The sequence below is a fragment of the Cyprinus carpio genome, chromosome B8 (assembly GCF_018340385.1).
Source record: "Cyprinus carpio isolate SPL01 chromosome B8, ASM1834038v1, whole genome shotgun sequence".
Classification (NCBI taxonomy): Eukaryota; Metazoa; Chordata; class Actinopteri; order Cypriniformes; family Cyprinidae; genus Cyprinus; species Cyprinus carpio.
The window spans coordinates 22,118,099-22,144,823 of NC_056604.1; the positions used below are offsets into that span (position 1 = coordinate 22,118,099).

A 26,725-nucleotide genomic window follows, 5' to 3' on the forward strand; every position below is an offset into this window, starting at 1 on the left:
CATACAATATGTGTTTTTGAGTATCGTATTTGATACATTAGGCTTTTATGACTCGTATAGTATGATATAGTAAGAATATGGAGCTCATATTTGGGAAGAAAAACACCTTGGTTTTATCCGGAGGCCCAAACAGAGCAAAAACATTCAAATCAGTGCAGATGATAATATTTATATGACCAGAAAGTAAGATAAAATTCTGATGGCTTGTAAATCAGTGAGATCTTCATAACAGTATAGCAGTCTACTTACATAAAATGCATATTAATATCAGTTAATATCATATTCAGTATCACTCTGTATCTTCCAATAATATATTTATATGCTTAGTTTTTTATTTATTTTATTTTTTATAAAAGTACTGTAGTTTTATTGTGGGGGCAAAACATATAATGCAATGCCATACAATGGTTATTGAGAGATGAATAAATAAATGTTCCTCAGAAGCCTGATGAATCATATTTGAAACTCATAATTTAACATGATTTTTCAAAAAAAAAAAAAAAAAAATCTTATGTATGGATAATCAAGTAAACCTTGATTGCTTCCATCCAGTAAATGTTCATCTTGAAATATTACTGACAACATAAGTTATTCTTACTGTACATTAACTTTATTTAAATCAAGTTTTGATTATGTCTATAATTTAGAGCCCATATAAATGTGCATATAAAATACGATACAGTAGGCTTTATAGAGTTAAATTCTATGCAAGCTCATGAAATAAAAAGATAATTGTAGTAATTGAGTTTTTATCTCACGATTGCATGTTATAAACTCCCGATACGACTTTTCCTCTTAGAATTGCAGAATATAAACTCAGAATGGCAAGTAAAAAAGATAAAAACTTGCAATTACCTTTTCTATTTTTTATTCAATGGCAAAAATAAACTTCTATAAAATTCTTTCATTGCTCTGTTTTTCCTTTTTGTTTCCCCTCTTTGCTAATTTCATAGCCCAGGGCGGTCTACTGTAAAGATGTTCTGGACATTGAGCAGTTCTCCACCGTTAAGGGTGTCAACCTGGACCAAACAGACAATGATTTCTACTCCAAGTTTGCCACTGGCAGTGTCTCCATCCCATGGCAAAATGAGGTACAAAGCTGTGCTTGCTGGGCACTTTTTTTTTTCAAATTGCACAATAATGAAAAATAAATATACTAAAATGTATTTCAAATGCATTTATTTTGTACTAAGTATACTACAAATACATTTACATATTTATGTACTTAATAAAAATACCCTGCAATTGTACTGTTAGTATACTAAACTGGTATACTTAAAGTGCCCCTATTATGGGTAATGAAAGGTTAATATTTTGGTTTTGGGAGTCCCCAAGAACAGTTTGAAATGCATACAAGGTCAAAAACTACTTTCATTGTCTTATGAATACGTATTTATTTATACCATATTTGCTCAACGACTCCCAAACGATTCACTCAACGATTCATTTTTCCATATTCCTCCTCTGCGTGACACTAATCTGCGGTGATTAGTCCAATTGGTCTCATTTTCATTTCATCTTGAACCTCTAATGCCTGATAAAGCAGCGTTTGTGAGCGCAGTGCTGCTTTGTGCACAGCGTTACCGGGGAAACCACTATTTTTACCGCTTCAAAAGCGGTACCTAGGGGCAAAGAATGAATTAGCATTTTCATTCAGACCAACGAGAAAAGAACATCAAGTGGGCGTGCAGTGTGCTAATGTTCGATGTTGACGTCAACATGAAACACCTTGGGATTCGTTTTAAAAACGACTCGTTTCAATGATTCAGAGTCGACTCTTTCTTTTGAGAGACAATAACTTTATATACAGTGCACTTTCAGATTTAAAACTTTGCAGGATGTTTTCATTCACTTAGAGCTTCACTCATTCACTCATTCACTGCATGAAAGGTAATTTTCAAAAATCCATAATAGGGGCACTTTAACATTCTATGTGGCGAACCAAAATATATATATTTTTTTTTAATTGTCCTGACCTTTTAGGTGTACAGGTGTGTTAATAATGCTAATAATGTATATTAGCATGACCGGAAGGCAGCATTGACCAATCAGCATCCAGAAACATAATTATCCGTTCTGTAAAGATGTTCAAAAATAAGGATGATTTGCCCTTCTCATTGTCATTTCTCTCTCTTTGTTAATCTGTGTGTCTCTTTTCTCTCCTTCCTTTTCTATTCTTCTCTGCTACAGATGATCGAGACGGAGTGCTTCAGTGACCTTAACGTATTCGGGCCTCAGGGGACGCGGCCCCCTGACCTGGATTGGAACCAGCCTCCCGAGCCTCCTCGGCGTAGCCTGCTGGACAGGATCTTTAGGAGACATGTGAGGATCCCCTCCACCTCCACCACAGAGGAACACCCCAGAGAACACAATAGTTAACTACAGACCAGGTCAAACACCCCATCAGGACACACATGCTCACACACGTAGAGCAGAACAGCAGCGATCAGGCTGAAGCTTTCTACACAGGGGCCAAAAATAACGCCTGGCCACATCAAAACTCAAAAGGGGGTTCAGAATTCTTGAGTCCATTTGCTTGTATTTTGCATTATTAAAAATTATTCCTTTCTCTCTCTCTCTCTCTACAAAAGAGTTCACGTGATAAATGAACAGATTTACTTGATTTATTTTATTAGTGATTTTAGAAATCAAGAATTTGAATTAATAATATTTCCTCTTCATTATACGTTTCTTTATCTGATTTAAATCTGTATGTTTTATTGTGGAATTATTTAACTGCAAACAAAAAATCAAGGTTTTGTTCTTTGTTTTTATTTTGGTGGTTTGATGCAAGAAATACACAACATTAACAACCTTTTAAGAGTCTGTCATATTTTTATTTTTTTTGTTAATATGTTTTTGAAATAGGCTCACCAAGAAGATTTATTTGATCAGAAATTCAGAATTTTTTTTAATATCATTGAAATATTATTACAATATATATAAAAAAACTGTTTTCTATTTCAATATATTTTAAAATATAATTTATTCCTGTGATGAAAAATTGAATTTTCAGCATCATTACTCCAGTCTTCAGTGTCACACGATCCTTCAGAAATCACTCTGACATGCTGATTTGCTGCTCCAGAAACATTCATTATTATGATCGTTAATTTTGAAAACAAGCATAATATTTTTGGTGGAAAACGTGATCATTTTTCAGTATCCTCAGATGAAAAGAAAGTTCAAGACAGTGCATTTATATGAAAAAGAAATCTCTTCTTACATTATGAATGTCTTTACTGTCACTTATAAGTATATATATATATATATATATATATATATATATATATATATATATATATATATATATATATATATATATATATATATATATATATATATATATATATATATTTATTTATTTATTTTAATCACACTGATGATAACAAGTACAACTGGACTGAACTAAAGCATGCGTAATTATTTTCATTTAACCCCTGTTTCTGGAAAATAAGGATAAGGGAGAGCTTTTCAGTTGTTTTGAAAGTAAAAAATAAATGGGAGAAATATCTGATTGCATAACATGTGTTAATTTTGGCCCCTGATCGTACACGTCTATATGTGAGAGAGCATTTATACATCGTCACTAACATGATCTATTTCTGTCTGTCATTGTCTGTCACCCTTCAGCATCCAGAGGTGACCATCGCTCAAAGCCGGGTCTCGTCTTCCAGCGTCAACTCCGTTGACTCCATGTCAAACTCTGCCCCCTAGTGGACAGATTGCTTGCTGCGGGACTACAGGGAACAAAAGCGAGTGAACAACAAAAAGAGGAAAGAATGAGAGTGAGGAACTTCTCCTGCCCTTTAAAGACCAGTCACAGAGCATGAAAGAGTCCGTTTTCCTTGCCTTGGCCCTCACTATCCATCCACGGCCCGCCGAGAGGACAGGAGACAAAACAAGCTCCCGTTTAAAGACCTTTATTTATCCGTTTTGTGACAGAAAGGAGAACATTTATTCCTTCACCTCACGCTCCCTCAGGATTGCTGGAACAGTAAAGAGCCACTGACAATGACAGAATATTAACTCATATTATTCAGGGGATTTTATCGACAAAGAAAGGCCTCCACAGGGAACGGGAAGGGGGCTTTTTAAATGTTCTTTTGCAAAGGAAAGCTAACATAGTGAACTTAAGAGACTACACACGCACTCACAAACACACACAACTTTCTCGTTCCATCCCCCACGCAATACCTACCTACCTACCTACCCCTTTTTTTCTTTCCGTCTACATGTAACACCTCTAACCTCAACCCATAATGTGCATTGCCTTGCATACTCTCAGGCCAAAGATAGCGCTTATTACAAGAAGACACGTATTTGAACAGCTGTTGCCATATTTTTCGCTTCAGAGAGTGACGAAAGGCCTAAAAGCACAAGGAAATAGGAGCTCAGTTAAGCTGTACATTGTTTCCCCCTATTTATTTAGCAAATTTTGTAATATCACTGAAAAACAAACTCAGTCTGGCAGTTTCAGTCTCTTCCAGTCTACTGAAAGGCATAGTTCACTCAAAATTTGAGAATTTTGTCATGATTTTCTCATCCTCATGTCATTCCAAACCTGTATGACTTTCCTTCTTCTGGTGAACATAAAAGAAGATATTTTGAAGAATGTTGGTAACCAAATCGTTTTGGTTAACTGCACAAAAACAAACAATGGAAGTCAATGGGAACCAGAACATTCTTCAAAATATCTTCTTTTATGTTCAACAGAAGAAACAAGATCTGGAACGACACAAGGGTGAGCAAATGATGACCAAAAGAAGGAATTTTTAGGTGGAGTATCCAAAGTCCTTATCTGAATTTTAATACTTATCTGTAACCTAAGACCAAAGTCCTTATCTGAATCTCATCTGCTCTGTTTGTCAGGCACTAAAAGCAAGCTGAAAGTATCTCAGTTATAGTCACTTCCTTTGTGTATAAAGGCCGTAGGCAGTGGTGAAAGGCGGAGACATCTCAGTGGGCGTGGCCTTTGGGTAGGTAGGCCGTCCACCAGCAGATACATAGCCAATCACAGCACAACAAATCAGTCAGGGAGTCCTCCTCATCTCATCACATTACTCACAAGTGGCTCATTTAACCCATTTACAGAAATAAATGACTGAAACTGTTGGTTACTTCAGCGTTCATTGGCAATTTGGCGTTAAATCGGAGGACATAATCCAAGCTACTCAGACTTTGCTGATGTGGAAAACAGTTTAAAAATGTGCTAAATTTGCATTGCGGCAGCTCCAAGTGTAAACGGTGTCAACCATCTAATAATCCACATCATAATCACTGCAAGAATGCCACAGCTGAGCACTTATACCTTTAGGGACAACAAAACCGCTTTTCTTCCAGATTTGGTGTTTAAATATGCCTTCATTTCATCCGATATCAACCACTACTAGACTGAAACTGGCAAAACTTCACTTCAGCATTTACACACACACACACATAATCCACCAGACTCATGAACTTTCATACCTCAGCAGCTGTTTTCTCTTATTTATACCGTTTCCAACTGGTAGGAAAACATTTCATCCATCTCTCCCAACTGTAAATGTACTCATTTAAAAAGTGTGCAGGATATCGCTCATCACGGGAATCCAAAGCACACTGCCCTTAAATCCATTTATATCCCTGTGTAGAGAATCTGTGATAGTTTTGTAGTGTTTCTTAATGGTAGTTTATCAGTAACCAAACAGAGTGACTCAAGAAGGAACAGGATACGAATCTTCACCTCATAATATTGCATTTACAATACCATTCCAAGGTTTTTATACACCTTAACGTTCATTAGCGCATCTCAAGACAAATCAAGCGTATTCAAATGGTGACTTGAAGCTATTTCACGAGTACGTATGCTAAGTGCCATGTAATTTCCAAACATTTAGCTGATGTGTGTTTACCAAATGATGCATCAGTTATGCCATTAATTTACCGCGCTAAAAAAATGTCCTCTGAAGGTTCAAGTGTATACTTAGTGCAGGTTCTAACATTTCAGTCTTCTTCTCATTTGAAATGTGTGTAATAACTGGTTATTGCACGTGTTGCATAAATTGCACTACACACTGCATGGTCAATCAACTATTCATTGAGCGGGACCAGTGTGTCTGTTGGTTTTGGGGGCTGATCTTTGTGTATACTTAGTGCCATGCTGTTGTTCGCTGTGGTGAGACTCTATACGCCACATAGATGTGATGATTCAAGGTCAATTTCAGGTGAAATTCAGAACTGATTCATGTTAATGCATTTCTCCCCTATTTTTTAAATTGTGGCCATTGTTAACAGCTTGTTTCGGAAGTACTTTATTTACTGTACCATTACAGGGAATAGTCATTTTGCCACTTTGGTGTGTATCCAAATTGGGGAAACGTTTTAACAGTGATTTAGTTGATGCTCTGGCAAATGATAGTCATGTTATAGAATTTTCCCCATGTATGCATAGTAATTAAGTGTTCATTTGATCTATGGAAACGAAGGAAAGGTTCAAACGAAAAAGTTTTAAATTAAAAGCCTGATGGTTTGAACTTTAAACTTATAAGCTTATACTTCTTTATATTGTCCCTCTGAAGTAATTTAAAATCTGTGAAGTTGAATGAAGAAGAATGATGAACCTTTCCTCAGAGTGAGAGTTAATGCATTGCTTATGTATATTTCCTTTATGTCCTTCGTACAACGTTACAAATGAACTTGTGTTGACAGTTATATAATTGCTGCATTAAAAGGAACTTGCCTTTAAAACAATGACCAAACTATATGGGAACTGAACTGGTATTTATTTGGCAAGTAAAAATTTAAATTTCTCACTAGAGAAAATCAGTTTTTGTGGACACGGCTACTGTTGGATTCATTTTTTTTTGTATAAGTCTTGAAGTGAGTTTTAACTACATTCTGGAAAAAAAAAACCCAATGAAGTGCCTCCTTTTTAGTAGTCTAGTCCAGGTTAGTGCCCATGATACGGTTTGCACTTTGTGCATCACTTCAGTCATTCACATGATGTAAACATGTACACGCACAAACACACACGCACACGTGTTTTAAAGAGAGGTGTTGTACTATGCTGATTGCATGTGAAGCCAAACCTGACAGAGTCCTTCTGAATAAAACCTGTGCTGGCCTGAACAGAACTGTGTAGTTCTTTTAGAAATGTGAACGTGTTTGTATTATGATAGCTAACGTGAATGTCTTGAAAGGTAAACATAAAACGTTTAATAATAAATGGTAAGAAATATTGACTTACTTTGGTTTAAATGGTTTCATTTTCATCTGATTATATAAATATATAAAATATTAGAATTCTAAATGTCAATTATATATAATTCATTTTCTATTCAGATTTCCTACTCACTTCACACACTTGCCACAATAGACTTTTCATTTAATTTTGGGGGCTTTTCTCAGGTAATATTGATCAAATGTAAGTAATTTGATTTAATAATTGCCATATGAAGTAATTAATTCAGTTAAAGTTAGTATTCAATTACAGCTTTCGTTTGCACCTGTTCTAGCTTTATTTGAACAATTTATGGCTGTAATTTGCACACTTTCAGACTAGAAGGTGGTCTGATAAAGGTTAAGGCCTAAAGTATAAATTACTCTGAGGGACACGGGGTTGTGGGTTAAGGTACTTTTACTCATAAAGCCACTTTCCATTGCTTAAATGTTCTTGAACGAGTTGATTTTACGTCAAGCTGAAAACCACAAGTCATTAAACCAATATTTTCATACAACTAGAAAAGTTTCCATTGGCGCCGAGTCCAAGGTTGTCACACTGGCCTCTTATTGTTGTCACTGATGGAGAATTGATTTGTTGCAGCATTGATATGGGTTTGTGTGACAGAATATGATTTGCAGAATACAGCCTGCACTGTCAACTAACACAAGATTGAATGCTAAAATTTGAACAATAAAAGTGGTTCATTTTTGGAGAAGCCACTAATTGCCTTTTTTTTTGGGGGGGATGTCACCAAGTAATGATGTCATTTTAATTCGACCTCTTGGAGTTATGGTGATGATGATACTGGACATTTCTTGCTAGTGATTTGTCACATTGTAAACTTGACCTCCTGACCTAAAGCTGTCATGGAACCAGAAGAGAATGACATATGTGACATACTGAGAGTTTCTGGCTTATATCCTAAAATATATCTGTAGATAAGTTTAGCTGCTCTGTACTGTTTGTTTTGAAAAAAAAGAAAGAAATGCAGGCAACTTGAGTGTACTAACCAGTGTTCTGTGTGGGTAGATTTCAGGCACTGGCTGTTATCTGTAACAACGTGTTTATATTGGTAACAGATAGGCCGTCGTGTTCGCTGCACATCCTTGACATACAGGGTCACCCCTGTGCGTTGAGTGATGGTGCTGTTTTATCTGTGAGGTGACGAGAACATGGCCTTGTCTGATGGGGCTATAAAGGGGCCGAAGCAGCCAACTGTTCCTCAGATTCTACTTCTAACTCGCCGTGCCCACATTTCACGTGTAGTCACTCATTCATCTATTGAAAAAACTTTTAAAATGTTGCCTGCAACGTTCAAACTGTGTGCTGGCATTTCCTACAGGCACACGAGAAACATGACAGGTAAGGAGCTGATTCAGGAATCCACAGTTTTATGAAATATTTGTAATATATGCCACTGTTTATTCAGGTTTTTGTGTATATATTTATATTTTGATTACTATCAGGTCTGAGGAAGAACGCAATGGTTGCAATCCATCATGAGCTGAACAAGCTTTCCGGACCTGGACCTAGTGCCTGGATCAACCACATCCGAAGAAGGAGCTCCCTTCTCAGTAAGAGGACTTTTACACCACTTAAACATCCATTTTAAGGGAAGAGAGACACTTTTGACTGTTTTAACTGTATATGTACTAGCCATTTATTGTGAAATACTTTAACTGTTATATATACAGTATATATTTTAAGTGTTACAAGAGTAATAGTGCTGTTGGTTTAAATATTAGTGAGTGTGATTTTTTTTTTTTTTTTTGGTAACTAATTAATTTAGACACAGCAGTGACAATTATTTATCATTTTTTTTTTTTTTTTTTTTTTTTTTTTTTTTTTTTTTTTGCTTGACCAATGAAAATAGTTATAAAGAAAACCACAGCAGAATTGTCTTTTATTCCTGAACAAATCAGCATTTTTTTAACAAATCGGTTGAGTGATTAATTCAACGACTCACTCATGAAGACAATCCCTGCGTTCAAATATGCCTATTTCCATACTATATAGTAGGTAGTACTTGAAATCAGTAGTACGAATTCTTAGTATTCATAAATCAGTAAGGGCTCCTCCAGCTTTATCACAGATAGATGGACACTTTACTATCCCATGAGGCAATTGGTGAGAAGTTATAATCGCTTGTAATGTTCCTGAATGATTCAGTGTTTTTAAATGAATCGGTTGAATGAATGTTTAAGTAACTAACTCATAAAGACAGTCATTTGTCAACACCTACTGGCGTAACAATGTAACTTGCAGAAAGGGTCAATAAAAAAATCTCCACCATTTTCACAGAAATGCTCATTGTTCTCTGGAAATCTACTATGTATTTCTTTATGCAAAGGGATCACGTTTATGCGTGTGTTTCTTTGCGCAGGCAGCCGGATTGCAGAGGAGACGTACAGTGAAGCTGAGCAGTGTTATGTGCAGCAGGGACAGCAAGCTCTGCAGAAGTCCATCAGCATCCTCAGTGACCAGGATGGCTGGCAAACTGAGATTGAGAGTGTATGTCTCATCCATAATCAGATTTCATCATTCATTCTAATTAGACAAAGTACTGATACCCTGTATTTGTTCATATTGTAATATACAGTTATATATAGCAATTTAGTGTCACATGCCTTTTTTTTACTTGTATAAACTATATATATATATAGTTAGTTTTATATATATATATATATCTATATATATATATATATATATATATATATATATATATATATATATATAATAATTAAAAATTGTGTAAATGGGTTTTTCTCTCTCAGGCCAATGGTGATAAGGTGATGAGTAAAGTACTTCCAGACATTGGCAAGGTTTTTAAGTTAGAAGTGATGCTGGAACAGAAGACAGATGAACTATATGAGGAGCTGGTGGATAACATGGAACAAATGGGGGAATGGAACCCAAATGTCAAACAAGTCAAGGTTGGTAGAAACAGATGATCTAGTGACTGTCAGCTTCCTGTGTTGAAGGTCTAACGGCAGTGTGTGCATTTATAATGTCTTTCTTTTTAAAATAACTTCTCATATCGTACTCACAGTCTTCCATCATGATGTAATATAAGACATACAGCTACTTTTACCTAGAGGTATTTTGTATTGAATACAGTTTTGTTACCTCTCAGATTCTTCAGAAGATCGGTCAGGATACTATGATCACACATGAGGTTTCAGCTGAAACACCTGGAAATGTGGTGGGCCCACGAGACTTTGTAAGTGTCCGCTGTGCCAAGCGGAGGGGCTCTACATGCTTCCTGGCTGGGATGTCCACTCAGCACCCTGGAATGCCTGAACAGAAAGGGTTTGTAAGGTAAATGAAAATATGAACCACTATGGCCTGGTTTAGTGTTCGCTGTAAGCTGGTCCTGCAGCAAGCTATCAGAGTACCTCTGAAACCCTCCACCTCCCCCAGCTCCACTTGTCTAGATCTGCTATGGTATTTATGGGTGTTTATTCATGTAGCAGCAGCCAAGACCAAATACATTGACACTGTCTTATTAATTAACATGCTAAAACTATTTAGAGAGTTGTCATGATTGAAATATATACATGTATATTTACAATATTGCTTTCTTTCTAAGGCTGAGAATGGACCCACCTGTATTGTGATGCGACCAAGTGCAGAAGATCCAAATAAGACAAAATTTACCTGGTTGCTCAATTTAGACCTTAAGGTACGTTAATTGTGCTGTGTGTATGTGTCATTTCTCAGATTTTACAAATAAATGATTGTATTCCAGTTTAATAACTATTAGCAAGCCATTACAAGGCTGATTTCCCTGAAAAGTTTAAACACTCATAGCACTGTTGGAACAATTGAAATCGCTCTGTTTGTTTGAGGCTAAAACAGAAAGATTGACTCTTATCCTAACTAATTGAGGGAGTTTTCAGGAAATCACCTTGTTTTTGCAGTGAAGTTTGCTCCATTGTCTTAAAAAAATTATACACTTTGCCTTTAGAGAGATCCAGTACATCCAAAAATGTTAATTCTTATTTAACTGATAATTCTTTAAATGGCATTTAATATGGAAGATCTACATAAGTAAAGATTTAGTGTAACACTATTCTTCCAAATAAGCTAACTGAATGTCATATCTAATGGTCTGTCCCTGTTCTGTCATCTCCAGGGGTGGATCCCAAAAACCGTCATCAACCGAGTACTTTCGCAAACCCAGGTGGATTTCGCAAACCATCTCAGGCACAGAATGGCATCCAGTGGTGGTGTGGAAGCTGCCATTGCCTGCTGACGTCCACATTTAACCCTAAAAAAGATGCCATAACAAGGGCGACTCTATTCAGGGTCAAGCTTGACCCACCCAAAACCATCACTCCCATTTCAGCCTACACTTGTAAAAAAGTTAAATTATCCATCAAAACAATATGCTGCTCTTTGTTCAAGCCACTCTATTTAAAATGTTTTCACATGCACAGAACTGTAATAACTAAAAATGGAGGTTGCTGGGCCATTCCAGTTGAGATTTAGTACCTTTTGATTTCAACCTGAGGATAAACTCAGTCTACTTCCTCTGCCACCTTCATTTTTTGACTTGAACTTCACTCGTACACTTCTGCAGAACACCACTGACCATTAATTATTGGGCTTATTAGTTCCTATTTTATCATTGTTTGTAAAAAAAATTAATAAAAAAAGAAGTATTTATTTTAAGTTAATATTATTATTGCATCACCCTGGGAAAGGATGTCTGCTAAGTGAATATTCATTAAAACTACTCAAATGACAAACTACAGTATCAGTCTGTTTTGTTGTTCACTGGGTTCGTTTTCCTACATGTGTAACACAAGAAGGAGCGCAAATTATGACCAAAGCCTCAATCTGCAGATTGAGTAAGGAAATACAGGAAATAGCTTCATCTACATACTTTGGCAGGCCACTCAGCCAGTTATATAAACAACATTTTGAGTCAGTTATGCCCATTAGCGTCTCACCGATGTTCAAGCAAACTGAAAGGGAATGTGACTCGTATTACAGCCAGAAACTCAGTCCATAAAAATGTCTTGTCGTCTGGAGTGGATTAGCCCGGGTTTGGTTAAGGAGGTGTTTGGTTATTCGCATGTGTTTTGGGAACTTCTCAGCTCCTCGAAGGTCCGACTGAGCCAACATTGCACAAAGCAGGAAATGAGGTAAACACTGATATCCTGGCCAAAGGCGGGTCGCAATCCCCACTCTAATGTTTTTCATATTTTCCAATGCAGTGGGCCATTTCTAATTATTTAAAATGAATTTCAAAGCAGACGTTGAGCAAATGACCCCTCTGCGTCCACAGTTTTGGGACATTTCTGAAAGACACATGCTGAATATTGTTAAACAGCAGCCGGTGTTCCTGCTGAAGCATGTAAATTAGTAAACTATCCAGACTGATCAGAACACTGATAGAGGCTTCCACTAACACCCTTATTATCATAACAAGCTCAGTTTGCTGATTGCTAGTTATTTCTGTTTTATCTCGCGCTGCCATTCTTATGTAACATACAGTAATCAGGGAAGGATGTGTATTCAAATAGGGTTTAGAAGTTAAACCTTGAAAGGATGTTCAGTAGAGTAACAAAAACTCCAAACATGCTTTATGTAAAGTGGATATCCACTTTAAAAAAGATTACACTGTGTGCAGTTTCTGATAAATTGGTTGGCCTAAAAGCATAATAACATGGATATGAATCTTCATTTTATTTTTCAATTTAGTCAACATCAGGATTTTTAGATTTAATTGTATGGATGCACATCCTTCTTTATTACTAATTTCCACATTTTTGCATAAACTATGGCTACTAAATTATTGTTATTCTTGCTGTAGTTGTAAAATTATAAATGCATTCCATGAGGAATCTTCAAAAATATATAATAACAATATAGAATTATAAAAGAATTTTATATTAAGCATTGCTGTCACTGTTTGAAATTTCAACAAAACAACAACAACAACAAAAAAGAGTAAATATGTGTCATTAAAGGACTGTTTGAGTCAAAGTCATTTAATCATAAACTATTCCTGTGTTTATTTATTTAATTGTTAAAATAGAAAAATATTCCATGTCCAATCTTAAAACTATCTCAGAAAATAGCATAATTATACAAGAATCCAAAGTCGTTTTAGATAAAGTACTACTGTCACTGAAATTTCATGAAAACAAAACAATCAAACTTTAGAGAGTGACTAAAGGGCTCCTACAGTACCGGAAGTCTATTTACAGTAGAAGAACTACAATTCCCAAAAGGCGTCGGGGTTTTCGGTTACTGTGGAAAGGGGGGAAGGGAGCCGAGATTGGAGGGAGAGAAACTGAGGTAAAAATTTGCAACTAATATTTAATACCTATCATTCTAGCAGCGATATAAATGTGTAAATAGCAGTTAAGAAAGGCAACGCTACGCTGTTTGCACGTTCTGGTGGATACTGTGTCGTAAAAGACTAATTATAGGCAAGTTAGCTAAGCTATAAACGAGAGTACAGAAAGATTGAGGCAGTTGAGCTCGAGCAGGTCGCGAGACGGACGCTTCACAGTCACTGACTGAAATGAGATAGTAATTAACATTTTCAGTCAAGCAGAAATAACTACACTAACGGCAGGTCTTGAGTGCAGAGGTAAATGTGAGCGTTTTGTGTTGCTCATTTAACTTGAAGGGAATGAGGAGGAGGGCTGAAATGCACCGTTATTTGTGGCAGAAATATTATGCGAGTAAGTTGGTCAGTTTTCTGTTGGTCTTTATTATTATTATTATCAGTCAGATAAGTATCCTGTGTTCTATATATGTTTCTGGATTCGCGATTGCTTAAGTTAAATAACGTTAAGTGTAAATTAATACCGTCATGCCTCCATATAATGGTTAATGTATGTTTTGTGAAGGTGTTTGACAGTTCGCTGGATGCTGTCATACATTCACGCTGTGCCGCATTTGGAGCTGATGCATCATATCTGATGTCACTGAGTTCCAATATAGCGTTAATTGTCGATTAATACTTTGGCTTTTGAGTTGTCTGTCTTTTATGTTTATTATTATGTTTAGTTAGTTCAGGTTTTGTGAGTCAGGATATAGATGACGTCACCTCTTAGCCTTTCTCTGCTTGTGAATGCAATAGATTCAGTTATTTGTCGTATGAAGCCTGGCTGCACATTAAAAAAAAAACATTGCAAAACGAAAGGGAGCGTTTGATATTTCATCTGTGGTTATTGATGATCGTATTGCTAGGCTCCATTTATTTCGATTTCAAAGGGATGCGGTCTTGATCAGGTGACGTCATGCTTTTCGGATGCTTGCCGATTTTCTGTGCAGCGCTCCTTTGCATTGCTCCATAATGAGAGCTGGAGAGTGCATGCACGCCTATGTATTTTGCACATGTTGATGTTTGCATTGCATGTGCATTTTAAAATGTTAATTACAATGTGATTATTATGCCATTTGCATATTCTAATACTTATGATTGTGTATCCTACAGAGACTCATTCAGACATCGCTGTAGCTGTCGGTGAAAGACCACGGGGAGTTTCGGAAAAGACCCTTATTATCCCTCCAAGCCATCAATGAACTCCCTTTTTAGTGAAAGACTCTTGTAACAAGCCTCCAAGTCTGAATTTTGTTCTGCATTCTTCAATACAGAGGCACTGACAGCTTCATCACTGCTGTACCCAATCTATTTCTGATTTCTACTTCATTTGCAACGCTCCAGTCTCACATAAGTGGACTTGTAGCAAGCCTAGTGCTTGGCCATTGGCGTGGCACAGGCCTGGTACAGTTAGCACTCGACGGACTTGAGAAATCCATCTCCAACAAGGCCATCACGATTTGCAACTCGCTGCACGATCCAACTAGAAACTAAGCTCAGCCTTGTTACTATTCAAATTATGCTTCTGCTCCTTGGCCCAACTCTTTTTCTACCAGCCCCTCTCTGAATCTCCAGAAGCGGCGCAGTTAAACAATGCACTACTGAAAGCTCTTCTGCTGTTTTCGTCTAAATCCACGCTTGTTGGACCGGGAGCAAGTGCTTCTGAAAGTGTTAAAAGTGCTCTTGAACCATGTGTGTCCAGTGGGCAGTGTTTACAGTTGGCATAGTCCACAGGATGGGTGGACAGTAGGGGACAGCGAGACCGTGGACTCATGTCATGGAAGGGGTTGTTGCAGTCGCAGTACATACAGAGGTATGTATGACATCCCTGCCTAGAATACTACTATACCGCATTACACTGAATGAATTGATTATTGAATCATTCACTCAATAGCTATGTTATCGAATGTTTTCATTCCCCCATATTTTTTCTAATTTCGCATAAAACAACTCTGGATGGAAACGCCAAGATGCGCATAAATTTTAAAAATGCTCATAAAAAACGTGTGCGCACAATTAAGTAGGATGAACTTTTTAAATGATAAGAAAAAATATGCATAAACTACATTTACAGAATAAATTCCACCTTGCGCATCAAAAAGTCATGCAATTTTGGACGATGGCATGGGATAACTTTATTAATCAGCAGACCGATCTCGTTGCACAGCATCTAAGGTGTTATGTTGTTCTGAAATGCCTGAGCAAAGTCTGTCATCAAAGTATGTCTGTATAATTGTCTTACACGACTGCGTTCCCAAACAGCAGAAATCCACCCCGAAAGCAATGACAGCATTTATTGTGTTTTGCCTGCTCGCTCTGAGGTGCAAGTAATTAATCGTTTATGAAACTACTTTTCTTAGTGATATATAGTGCCTGTTTATCAGAAAGTGACGGTTTTGTTCTCTTTGTCACGTTGGATGCATTTTTAAACTATTAACTGTAAAAAAGCGTTCAAAAAGAACTTGCAGTTTTAGGGCGCTTCCTCCAGACTGGGCCGTCTAACAGCGTTTTCCAACCCTGTTCCTGGAGGCATACCAACAATACACATTTTGAACTCTTCCTAATCAAATACACGTGATTCAGCTGAGCTTCTTAATGGAGACTACAAGACCTGAAATGGATGGTTAACTCTTTCCCCGCCAGCATTTTTAAAAAAAGTTGCCAGCCACCGCCAGCGATTTTGATGATTTTCACTAAAATTTGATGGCCTCCAGTATTATTCTAGCTAAAAGCATTCTTTTTTTTTATCAACACTTGAATATAGGTAGATTTCATAAAAATGTATAGTTTTGAGCAAAAAGGTGAGAATCACGTTTTTATCAAAAACTACATCTGGATAATATTCAGTACGATTATCAAAGCATAAATCCAGTAAATCGCTTCCATCAACACCTCCAAAGCTTGCACAGACATATACAACTTCCTGGATCATCATTTTACTCCATAACATTATGCAGTTTTCATTTATATGCTGTCTATTACTGATGATCGCATTATTTTTATTATGCATCTGTTTATATAAGAGATCGCTTGTTTCTCCGTCCTGTTCATGTGTGTTTTTGTTCGGGAGGTTTTGTACTCATTCAGAAGATGTGTAATAGAGCCCCTGAGTGTATAACAGTGAAAACACGAAAAGCCGTAAAAACGTGGAAGCGTTGTCTTCTAAAAGATGATATAACTCGTCAATGACAGGGGAAAGAGTTAAGAGACCTCCAGAATGCGTACTGTTGGTGTGCCTTCAGGAACAGGGTTGGGAAACACTGGTCTAACAACAAGTCTTTTTATGGAATCCAAAAAACTGCAAGATAATTTTTTTGGGGTGCAGGTCTCTCCTCCGACATCATTTTATGCAGCAATAGTAGCTACGCAATGCAGTGTGCTGTAGTTACTGGCTCTTGATTATTTTTGATGTTATCATATGTGTAGTATTAGTATGATATTCATATATATATATATATATATATATATATATATATATATATATATATATATATTTAAATATCATGGTTATCATCAATATGTTGTGACAAGTCTAATCTGAACTGCTAATTTTATACATTTCATACTTTTTTTTTTCTTCTCATAAGGAATTTTTGAGTCAGGGATTACTGAATGAAACCGAGAGAAGAATGAAGTTAATTCAGTCTGTTACTCTATGAAAAAAGCTGTACTGTACTATACTTGCTCAGGGCTGATTTTGTAATATTGGGGCATGCATAAATACATTTGATGCTGCATTGTAAATTTCCTAACAGGTGTGACGCAGTTACTATACTATACTTTAGACCTCCTCTTTTTGTTTCACCCTGGGAGCAAACAGCACAGAGGGAATTTCACAACATGGCAACTACACTGACTAGGGAGATCTAGTCTAAATTATAAGCACTGTACACTGCACTGTAATTCATTTGTACAGTGCATATAGTGTAGTTTATATTTGTCAGTACCACTTTGAATGGATATTTCCTTTTCTTTTGATATTTGGTATGCATAGTACATTGTTATACATGAAAGTGAAAAGGTGATTACACAAATTTAAATAGTGTGCACTTATAGTAATGTGCACAGTTGTGAATTCAGTTTATGATTTAAATTGAATATGCTTTAATAGAATTCATTTCAGATGTATTCTTGTGTTTCAAATGCAGTTTAATTTTAAACATTTGTGTTAGCTTTTTAAATACAAGGGAAGGAATAATATTAGCAATATAGATATTTAGAGATATATATTTATTTATATATATTATATATGTATTTTGATTTCTTCCTTTTAGGGCTTGAATGGTTTTCCACAAGAATGTAAACAGGCAGAGGATCTAACAAATGGGCACTCCAAATGCACAGCTGTGAGAAACTCTGCTGAAATATGTTCATTCAAACCAGGTCTTGTAAATATCTGCATGTATCACGGTTGCTTCCTGTTGATGTGTTTCGGATTTTTTTATAGATCCTAAATGGACTGAATCCAGGTAATGGCATCAAAGACAATGGCAACTTGAATGGCAACCCTTATCTCAAAAGTGTCCCAGTGAGTATTCACTTACAGTCACGTGATGTTCTGTGCTCCTGGTTGGAATAGCAATGGTAATGGTGTGAACTTGTGTAGATCTCAGCGCTGAAACAGAATGGGCTCTTACAGTCTCTGGCAGCAGGAGGCAATCAGACTAAAACAGAAGGTAAAGACTTCATCACTCAGAAACAGTGTTACACAGAATGATGTCAGTAGTTCAACAACAATGTGTGTGTGTGATTTTGTCTGTCTAGAGGTGAGCTTGGAGGTGGAGCGAGCACAAGAGGAGTGGGATGCCCTGGAGAGCATCCAACCAGGTGAGACCAATTACCTTGTCACCATGGAAACAATGTCCTGTCAGCCTGGATACTGAGCACATTACGTCACCGTGACTAAGCATACGCCCCTACCCTGGAGAGATGGCATCACCTCCTTGGCTAAAATAGATACATTACGAAACCTGATCACTGTCAGATACAATCTGGAGCATCGGCATCTCTTGATGAGAGATCTGGGCAACAAATGGGCAATAATTTTACAGCACAATATGTGGACCGCAGTCCACATATAAACAGTATGTGTTGTGTTGAAAGTAGAGATTTTTTTTTATGTTGTGGCCCCCACAAAATATCTAACAGATATCAGTGAATTAGGTGTCATTAAATATCACACCTGTGTTGGCTCTGTCAACTGAACCAAAAACTGCTCTGAAACTAAAAAAAATGTGACTGAGATTGTTTAGCCAATCGAAAGTGGAGTTTGTATGTTAAGCAGTTCAGGTTGAATAAATAATTAAATAATTAAAATAGAGGTTTAGAACAAACCAAAATGTTTGAGAAATATCAATACAGTGCTTCATTACAAACACTAATTAAACTACAGATGCACAAATGGATCATCCAATAACCAAAAGGGGGCAGAAAAACATGTCATTATACTGCTGCGCGTACTGCGTAAGAAAACATCTCTTGTGTAGAATTTAGGGCTGATGTAGTTAATGTGATAACGCATTAGCGCAATCTCACTTGAACACAGTTTTTTAACTGTTAAAAAAAGAACTCAGGTTCTGCTTAATCCTTGAATCACCCATATTTCAAACCAGGGTTGCCAGGTCCGTGTTTTTATCCCAGAATTGAAATAATAAGTCTTTTCCACTTTAATAGAAGATTTAGCCTAAAAAATAAAAATGGAAGGTATGTTGAAAGATACAGTACAACTTACTGAAACGTATAATGTAATCACTCAAAGAGTGTTTCAGATGCGCAGATCCAGACATTTCAGGGGTCTTTGGATGCAAGATTCCCTTTACAATTTGTTTGAACATAAATGTGTCTTGAAAGTGTGTGTACACATTCATCCACCCAGTGTTTTTTTTTTTCAAATCCCTATTTTAAAAACCCATTTCTCAAATCAGGCTGTTTTGAAATTCCTGTCAGAATGACGTAGTTCTGCACAGGCCCCTCCCACGATAATTGATTGACAGTGCCGTCTTACCTTAGACCCGCCCTGAGCGAGCTGTGAGCTGTCAGCCATTGTGTTGACTCCGGTGCAGGGGAAGACTAGAATGGCTCCGATTAAGTGATTGAGGGTTTTTTGTTGTTGGATGTAATAATGAATACAGCAGTCGTCATTTACTCCCGACATCTGAGCCGCTGAAGACGCAGAGGATTATTGTTCTTTGTGTCCCCGATCTACCTATGTTCATCTATGTTCGCGTGAATCATTCGTTATCCAGCTTCATCTACAGAAGAAGTGAGTGTAAGGGTTTTTTATGAATCTTAGCAAATTGCCTCTCATTGTAATGTGCTAGTTAGCCAGTTTCGCCGCTGAAGTTTACAGTTTGCTCGTCACCCCACAGAAGAGAGGGGTGGGATGAGCAGAGCTCATTTGCATTTAAAGCGACATAAACTAAAAACAGCTTGCTGAAAACAGAGCTGATTTTGACAGGGTGAAAAGGGTGTTTTTTACACTACCATTGAGAAATTTTAACCAAAGTATGTTATAGGCTGTTAATTAATAACCTAAAGAATCATATCCACTTGTGGAAAATGGGCATCCGATGACCCCTTTAAGTTCTGTAATTCACTCAGTGTGAATGCTTCTTGTGCTGTGTTTGACAGAGGCAGTAAAGCACAAGCAGGTAGGCAACATGCAGATGTGATGGTGGGGCTTAGCAGAGGATCAGTTCCACACAACCAGTCAGAAATTACATTTCATGATCCTTCAGTACACAAAAAATGCTTCGAAATGGACGTAGTCATATTCATGTTTATAAAGCAAATTTGCATTGTGTGGTCTCTTGTCAGTAAACAGTGTGTTTCACTTGTGTAGTTCTTGCAGAGGATCTCACTCCATCACCACTGATCTCCTTCAACGAGGCTCTGCAGCATTTTCAGACCACTGATCTTGGAGACCTGCTTGTAAGTTTATGTAACTATACACTATGACTACATTCACACAGCAGGAGAATGCAGTTGTCATTTACTCTCTTCTTGTTTTTTTTGTTTTATACTTGCTTTTCTCCTCTATTAGAAGAACATTCAGCCCACCATTCGGAGGACTGGATTGGCCGCCATCACCCATTTCCTGTTCGGTCCTCCTCGGCTACACAAAGACCTCGTAGAGGAGAGAGACTTAGTGTTTGCCATTGCACAGTGTGAGTAGAACATGTGACTTGACAAGTCAGGTAGCTACATGCTTTATATCTATGACTACATTCATCTCTTTAGTAACTCTCCAATGGATAACATGCTTTTCAGTTTTGATGAATCAGTTCAGTTAAAATATCCAGAAAAATTCAAGCCAGAACAGAATTCAGATTTAAGGAAAAGTCAAAGCATAGAGGAAGAAATTTTTCAGCAGGACACAGTTAAGTGCTGATGGAAGAGATGAGTTTTCAGCTGCCTCTTGAACGTTGTCAGGGATTTGTCATTCCGGATAGGGTTGGGAGGATCTTCGCAACAGCATAGAACAGTGAACAAAAATGATTTTGTGCCTCTCTGTGATGGTACCACGAGGCGTCGCTCACTTACCGACTGTGGGCTTCTGGAGGGGCTGTAGACTCATAAGAGTGAGTTGAGGTAGAACGGTGCAGCCTGTGGCTGTTCTGTATGCAAGCATCAATGTATTGAACTTGATGCAAGCCACAAATGGTGGCCAATGCAGAAAGATAAATAAAGGTGTGACATGGGTGCTCTGGTGCTCATTGAAGACCAGTCATGCTGCTGTGTTCTGAATCATTTGTAGAGGTTTGATTCCACATGATGGTCCAAGTCCATGCAGAAGAGCACTGCAGTAGTCCAGCCTAAAAATCACAAGGGCCTGGACAAGAAGTTGTGTTCTGAAGCATGTTCTGTTAGGAAGGGCCGGATCTTCCTGCATGATCGTACTGTCCTTGCATTATTGTCTTTGAAGGTCAGCTGGTTAATAATGATTAACCTGAACTTGATGGAACTATTTTTGATTAACCTAGCTGGATGGTGAAGTATATTTACATATTATTCACTGTGTAAATGAAATATATATTTCTTCTCATTAAAGTACAAACGTGATTTATTCAAAAGCAAGTGCAAGATTTTCTGTCTTTCTGTCTTTCTGTCTTTTGGCCTGTAAAGTGGCAAAAATAACTCTGTTCAATACTCCCGCACTCTTCACGTGTGTGCACCTCTCTGACAGCGCTCAGAAATAGTCTCTTAGACTATGCGCATACAGAGAAATTAGTAGTTTTTCTGTGCTGACTGAGTTTCAACTGCTTAAAATCACTTCAAACTGCAATGTTTAAAAACGAGTGCAAATGATAAGTTTTCTTGATCACGTAACACAGCAACGTGATACAGTGAGTGTGTAACCGCAGTAGAGATGATAGTCCAAAATCTCTACTGGTTGACAAATTGCTACCGGTTAATTGTGTCTACCAGTATATTGCCAACCCCGGTATGATAGGGCCCAGTGCTGTACAGATAAGTAGTATTTGCAGTATTTTTTTATTGTGGCGTAACCCTTTTCTATGTGTAAATATAAAGGACATTTTGATTTTCAATTTTATGATCCCTCTAAGTTTTTTAGATGGTAACTGCCTAAATGTCTTACATATGATGTCTTTGTGATTCTGCAGGTTCTCTGGATAATGGCCAGTCAGTTCACATGCGTGTACTCCAGACCATCTACAGGAAACTGACCTGTACCCGAGCTGACTGCCCTCGCTTTGGACCACACTGGGAGAACGTGGGCTTTCAAGGTACAGCAAAAAAGCACCTATGCTTAAATTGCCTAAACAAAAAAAATCAAGGTAATTAATTATTTTCATGATGTCATGAAATATGATTCATTTGTTTATAATTAGGGCTGTCAAATATATAAATATATTTAATATATAAACATAACATATTCTTCTTAAATATATACATGCATGTGTGTGTATTTATATATACATAATAAATATACACAGTATACACACATATATTATGTAAACAAAACTTTTATTTTGGATGTGATTAATCGTGATTAATCATTTGACAGCCCTATTTATAATATTTGTTTTTGCGTGTCCTTTTTATTCCCAGGTTCAGACCCTGCTACAGATCTAAGGGGAACTGGTTTTCTGGGCCTCATGCACACTCTCTACTTCGTCATGGACCCAGAGATACTTCCACTTGCAAGAGAAATCTACAAACTCTCTCAGCATCCAGTCCAGGTGATGCAAAACCCAGCCAAACATGCACTTGCTACAACCTTATCAAAATTGTTCAAAGACAATAAAATGCTAAATTTCATTTTCAACACCTGCAGAATTTTCCGTTCTGTGTGATGTCAATCAACATGACGCGAATCGCCCTGCATGCTCTCAGGGAGGAAGTGCTGTCCAAGTAAGTCCTCTCAAATTGTAGGAAGCTGCAGCTTTTGAACATTAATTGGTGTTTATTTTGTACAGTATTAATTACATATTGTCAAGCTTTGAAATGATTTGGCTGTGTTTTCCCTCTGTCTGAGGTATCTGCTGTAGCTTTTCATAACCTCTGCAGTTGTTTCCATGGCAATAAAACATTTTGTTGCTCTGTGATGTCACATAGGGAGTGTAACCGAAGGCAACAGGTTGTGGCAGTGCTGAATGATTTTTATGTTGCAACGTTCCTGCATCTCTACCAGCTGTGGAAGAGCCAGCAGAAAACCATCTCTGACTCTGGCCATGTACTCAAAGGTGATTTTTCAGTTACAAATTAACAGTGTTGTATTTGTGCAAGGTATCATTTAGTGACATTCAGTGTAGATTTTAACTAACACTCATTTGGTCAAAATTATTTAAAGGGGCCATAATTTACTTACTAAACGTTTGCACCAAAACCACTTTCCACTCTCACCGACGCTTCGAATGAAACAAGCGTTTTTTACTACTGTTCTTTTAAGGGTTTTACTTGTAAATGCCCTTTATTCTGATTTGCTAACTTTAACATTGTTCATGCAATCATTCATTAGGTTAAAGGTTACTGCGTACTGAATAGATCTTGAGATTAGGAGTGTGAATCTTTCTGTAGACAGCAAGTCAATTTGATCCGTGAATCATATATATTCGATTCAGGGATAATTTTTGCAAATTCTGAACAATTAGATTTTTTTTGGAACAAATTTAGCAGTAAATAAGGTTGTTTTGGTGAGGTTGTAACTTTAAATACCTGTGAAATTTCACAATTCTTGCTAAAAATGTGGATACCACTGCAAATGCTAATACTAGCCTAATGTAAGCAAGCAGTCAGTAATAAAATAAGAACAAGAAAACAGATAAGTACAAATGGAAAACATACAAATGTTTTTCAGGTAGGGCAATATAACAGTGAGATTCAAGTAAAAAATACTACAGAAATTGAATGATCAAATGTAAAATGAAACACTGCATAATCTTCACTAATTTAATTAACTTATGCCTCACTATGACTCCATTAATAAATCTGTCACTAATTTAATGTTTATATATTTTAAAATATTGAAAGGCACTTTACTGAGTCGCATTTCATTACATTTTTAGCATTTTAAAAGGACTGGAATAAGCAATTCATTCGATTCAAAGATTAAATTTAAAATAAGTGATTTAAAAAATGCATGTTTCAAGATCAGTGTATGCGATTTGCCAAATTTTGGAATTGATGCATCAAGAAAGCAGGTGAATCTTTGCAGCCTTAGTTGAAATGTGAAGGTGGTTGGGAACTGGGTAAAGAGCTTTGTGTTTAACATGAGAGTTTATCTAGTGAAAAAAAGAGAAAGCTTGACCTTTCCTTTTTTTTGCTCTGTGATGCACAGAAGTGGAGCTCTTCGCTAAGAAGAACCCCAAGCAGATTCTCAAACGTCTCGAGGGCTACCTGAAGGAGAGACGTGCTGGGACAGGACACCGAACATCGCCCGACACACTATCACATAGCAACCCTTCACCTGGTGACACTGGGTCTCAAGCAGGGAGTCAGGGCGGCAAGGAGGGGAAAGAGATGAACTTCACTGGAGTGTGTGAGCTGCCACCTGAGATGGAGGGCGAGGCGAGACTCATCTGAGAGACAGAGAGGCATTCGATTTGTACAGTCTTGACTATCTCTCGTGCTCTAACTTTGTCGTTCACTCTGTTTCTTCGTTTCCTTTCTGTCCTTTCATGCTTAAGTACACTCAGAGACAAGTCTATGTTGTAACTGTAGTTGCTAAAAAGTATGAAACTCTTTGCTGTCTTTTTTTCTGCTAGAGTACCTATTGGCTATTCTATGAAAGACTAGATTTAGTTGCCAAGTTTAAAAGGAGAATCTCAGAATTACCGCCTCAGTGGCAGCAGGTTGTCTTGAAGCTGTCAGGAAGAAAGAGACTCTGTTTACAGGCCTCATGATTGTGCAGTTGCAGAGGAGAAGGCTGCAGAAGCCAGCGAGCACCTTACCCACTTCTGTGGTATTGAGTGAGAGTGACTTCCTGTGTCTGATGGCCTGACTGTTTAGGCATGTATTTGATTGAGACTAGTCTAGTGAAAGCCTTGTGATCCTTGTGGTCATTTGAACATGTTCACTGTGACAGAGTCAGTGTTCAAGAAAGTTGGCAGAGTTTATATTGATGTTGGCTCTTTACTCTTACACTGTTGAAAAATGGAATGAGGTATCAAAACATTGGATGGAAATAGCCTCAAAAGGCAAAAGATTTTATTTTTTTATTTTGTCTGTTTGGAGAGATAAATGTCACAGTATGATTGAGAGATTGCCTGACATGTTTCTGTTGGCAGAAACTATTCAACAAGAGCCTGAAATTGTAAAGTGAGGGCGGATTATTTTGATGGGAAAGTGCATTTTAGTGACCTGTAGACCAAAATGTATGGATGTTTGAGTATACTTTGCAGTTCTGTTACAAGGCTAACATTGACACTTGCAGACTTGAATTATCAGCTAAATTTATTTAACTGTTTGAGCTTTGAGCTAAACTTAGGGCAGTAATCAAAGTTAAATGTGATATTTCGATATGTTGTTATGCTTGTCTGCATGAAGCAAATCCTACATAATCATAGCAGGTACATTCCAGTTTTAAGTAGTCCTGATGTGACTATAAACGTGTTGACGTGCTGTGGACGAGAGTGAGAATGATCCCACGCTGTTAAACTTACTGTATACTTTCTGGTATCCCGGACGAGCCCCCAGTTTATGTAGTGAAATCCTATAATGCCAGAAATAGTCCTAAAAATTGTTATCGGTTACTTGTTAAGTAGGGGTGGGAGAAAAAAATGTTTTTCCGATGCATTGCGATTCTCTCTTCAACGATTCTGAATCTTTTCTTAACTTGTTTATTTTTCCCGCATATGGCACGTGTGCGCGCTAGAGACGTGGTGGGCTTCATTGCACAGAATTTGCGCTGTGAGACACGTGCACATTGCTTGACAGTCTGTGCTTCCACCCACCGTGTTTTACTTTAGATATGCTTTCATTTATGCCGTTTGGAATGCAGTACTATTAGATGCACGAAACTCGCGTACTGACAGACTTTCACTTGCACTTTGTGTTTGTTGTCCTGTAGCTCAATCCCGGCTGTGGTTAAATGCACTTGCATTTTCAAATACTTTTATACAAAATTGATGTACACACAGTCAGTTATGTTTTCAGAGCAGGACAAAACATCTGATATCAAAATAGATCTGTGCATTAGTGTGAATGCAGCCTGTTAAAACTGCCACTGTCTATAATCTCATCAGTGATAATCAAACGGCAGTAACGCTGAGGGAAAAAAAAAATCCTCAACTATTGTCTGTAAACTTTCGGACACTTAAAGAACACTTAATTTTAAATAATTGTTTTAAAAAATAGCCTGCTGTGCTTATATAATAATAATAATAAAGTTAATTTTGCAAAAAATACATTTGATATAAAATTTATATGAAAATGTAGCCATGTGCAGTAATATTGAAAACTGAGAATGTGACGCATTGTGATATTGAGTTGATAATGATATTCGTAATTGAATTGAATTGTGAAACAGTTAAGATTCACACCCCTATTTTTAAGATGGAAGTACTGACATACAGAGATTCCAACTATGAACAAAAAGCATATAACTGCAATTTTATTTAAAATGTAAAGTTTTAAAGATGGATTTGCACAGCAGAAGGATTAACTGGGGAAAAAAATGTAGATCAAGAATCGTTTTGGAATCAGATCGTGAC

General features: G+C 37.2%; 3 protein-coding genes across 6 annotated transcripts in view; all 3 read left to right on the forward strand.

The window, feature by feature from the left end:
* The window catches only part of grk5l (G protein-coupled receptor kinase 5 like), a 55,237-nt gene extending 50,611 nt beyond the window's left edge, over positions 1-4,626 (forward strand). The window contains exons 14-16 of one of the 2 annotated variants that reach the window (XM_042730132.1): positions 954-1,091; positions 2,191-2,390; positions 3,634-4,626. In XM_042730132.1, coding sequence (XP_042586066.1) covers positions 954-1,091; positions 2,191-2,379 — 327 coding nt within the window. In that variant the 3' untranslated portion in view covers positions 2,380-2,390; positions 3,634-4,626. The remainder of the gene's footprint in view (positions 1-953; positions 1,092-2,190; positions 2,391-3,633) is intronic. The other variant, XM_042730131.1, reaches the window with a different exon arrangement.
* A 3,408-nt stretch (positions 4,627-8,034) lies between these two features.
* LOC109091732 (steroidogenic acute regulatory protein, mitochondrial) lies at positions 8,035-11,841 on the forward strand. Its single transcript, XM_019105518.2, has 7 exons — positions 8,035-8,566; positions 8,671-8,778; positions 9,588-9,715; positions 9,979-10,137; positions 10,338-10,522; positions 10,793-10,886; positions 11,340-11,841. Exons 1-7 carry the CDS (start codon positions 8,377-8,379, stop codon positions 11,457-11,459), a joined length of 984 nt encoding a protein of 327 aa, XP_018961063.1. The 5' UTR covers positions 8,035-8,376; the 3' UTR covers positions 11,460-11,841.
* Positions 11,842-13,447: 1,606 nt separating this feature from the next.
* Positions 13,448-25,380, forward strand: elmod3 (ELMO/CED-12 domain containing 3). 3 transcript variants are annotated; one of them, XM_019105515.2, is made up of 13 exons: positions 13,448-13,513; positions 14,664-15,363; positions 17,825-17,896; positions 17,998-18,078; positions 18,157-18,226; positions 18,315-18,377; positions 20,392-20,480; positions 20,593-20,716; positions 22,175-22,297; positions 22,623-22,753; positions 22,849-22,925; positions 23,130-23,257; positions 24,352-25,380. In XM_019105515.2, exons 2-13 carry the CDS (start codon positions 15,328-15,330, stop codon positions 24,594-24,596), a joined length of 1,239 nt encoding a protein of 412 aa, XP_018961060.1. In that variant the 5' UTR covers positions 13,448-13,513; positions 14,664-15,327; the 3' UTR covers positions 24,597-25,380. The 3 variants fall into 3 exon arrangements, with proteins under 3 accessions (XP_018961060.1, XP_018961061.1, XP_018961062.1); XM_019105516.2 differs by lacking the exon at positions 13,448-13,513 and adding an exon at positions 13,539-13,905; XM_019105517.2 differs by lacking the exon at positions 13,448-13,513 and adding an exon at positions 13,539-13,811.
* Positions 25,381-26,725: the final 1,345 nt, after the last annotated feature.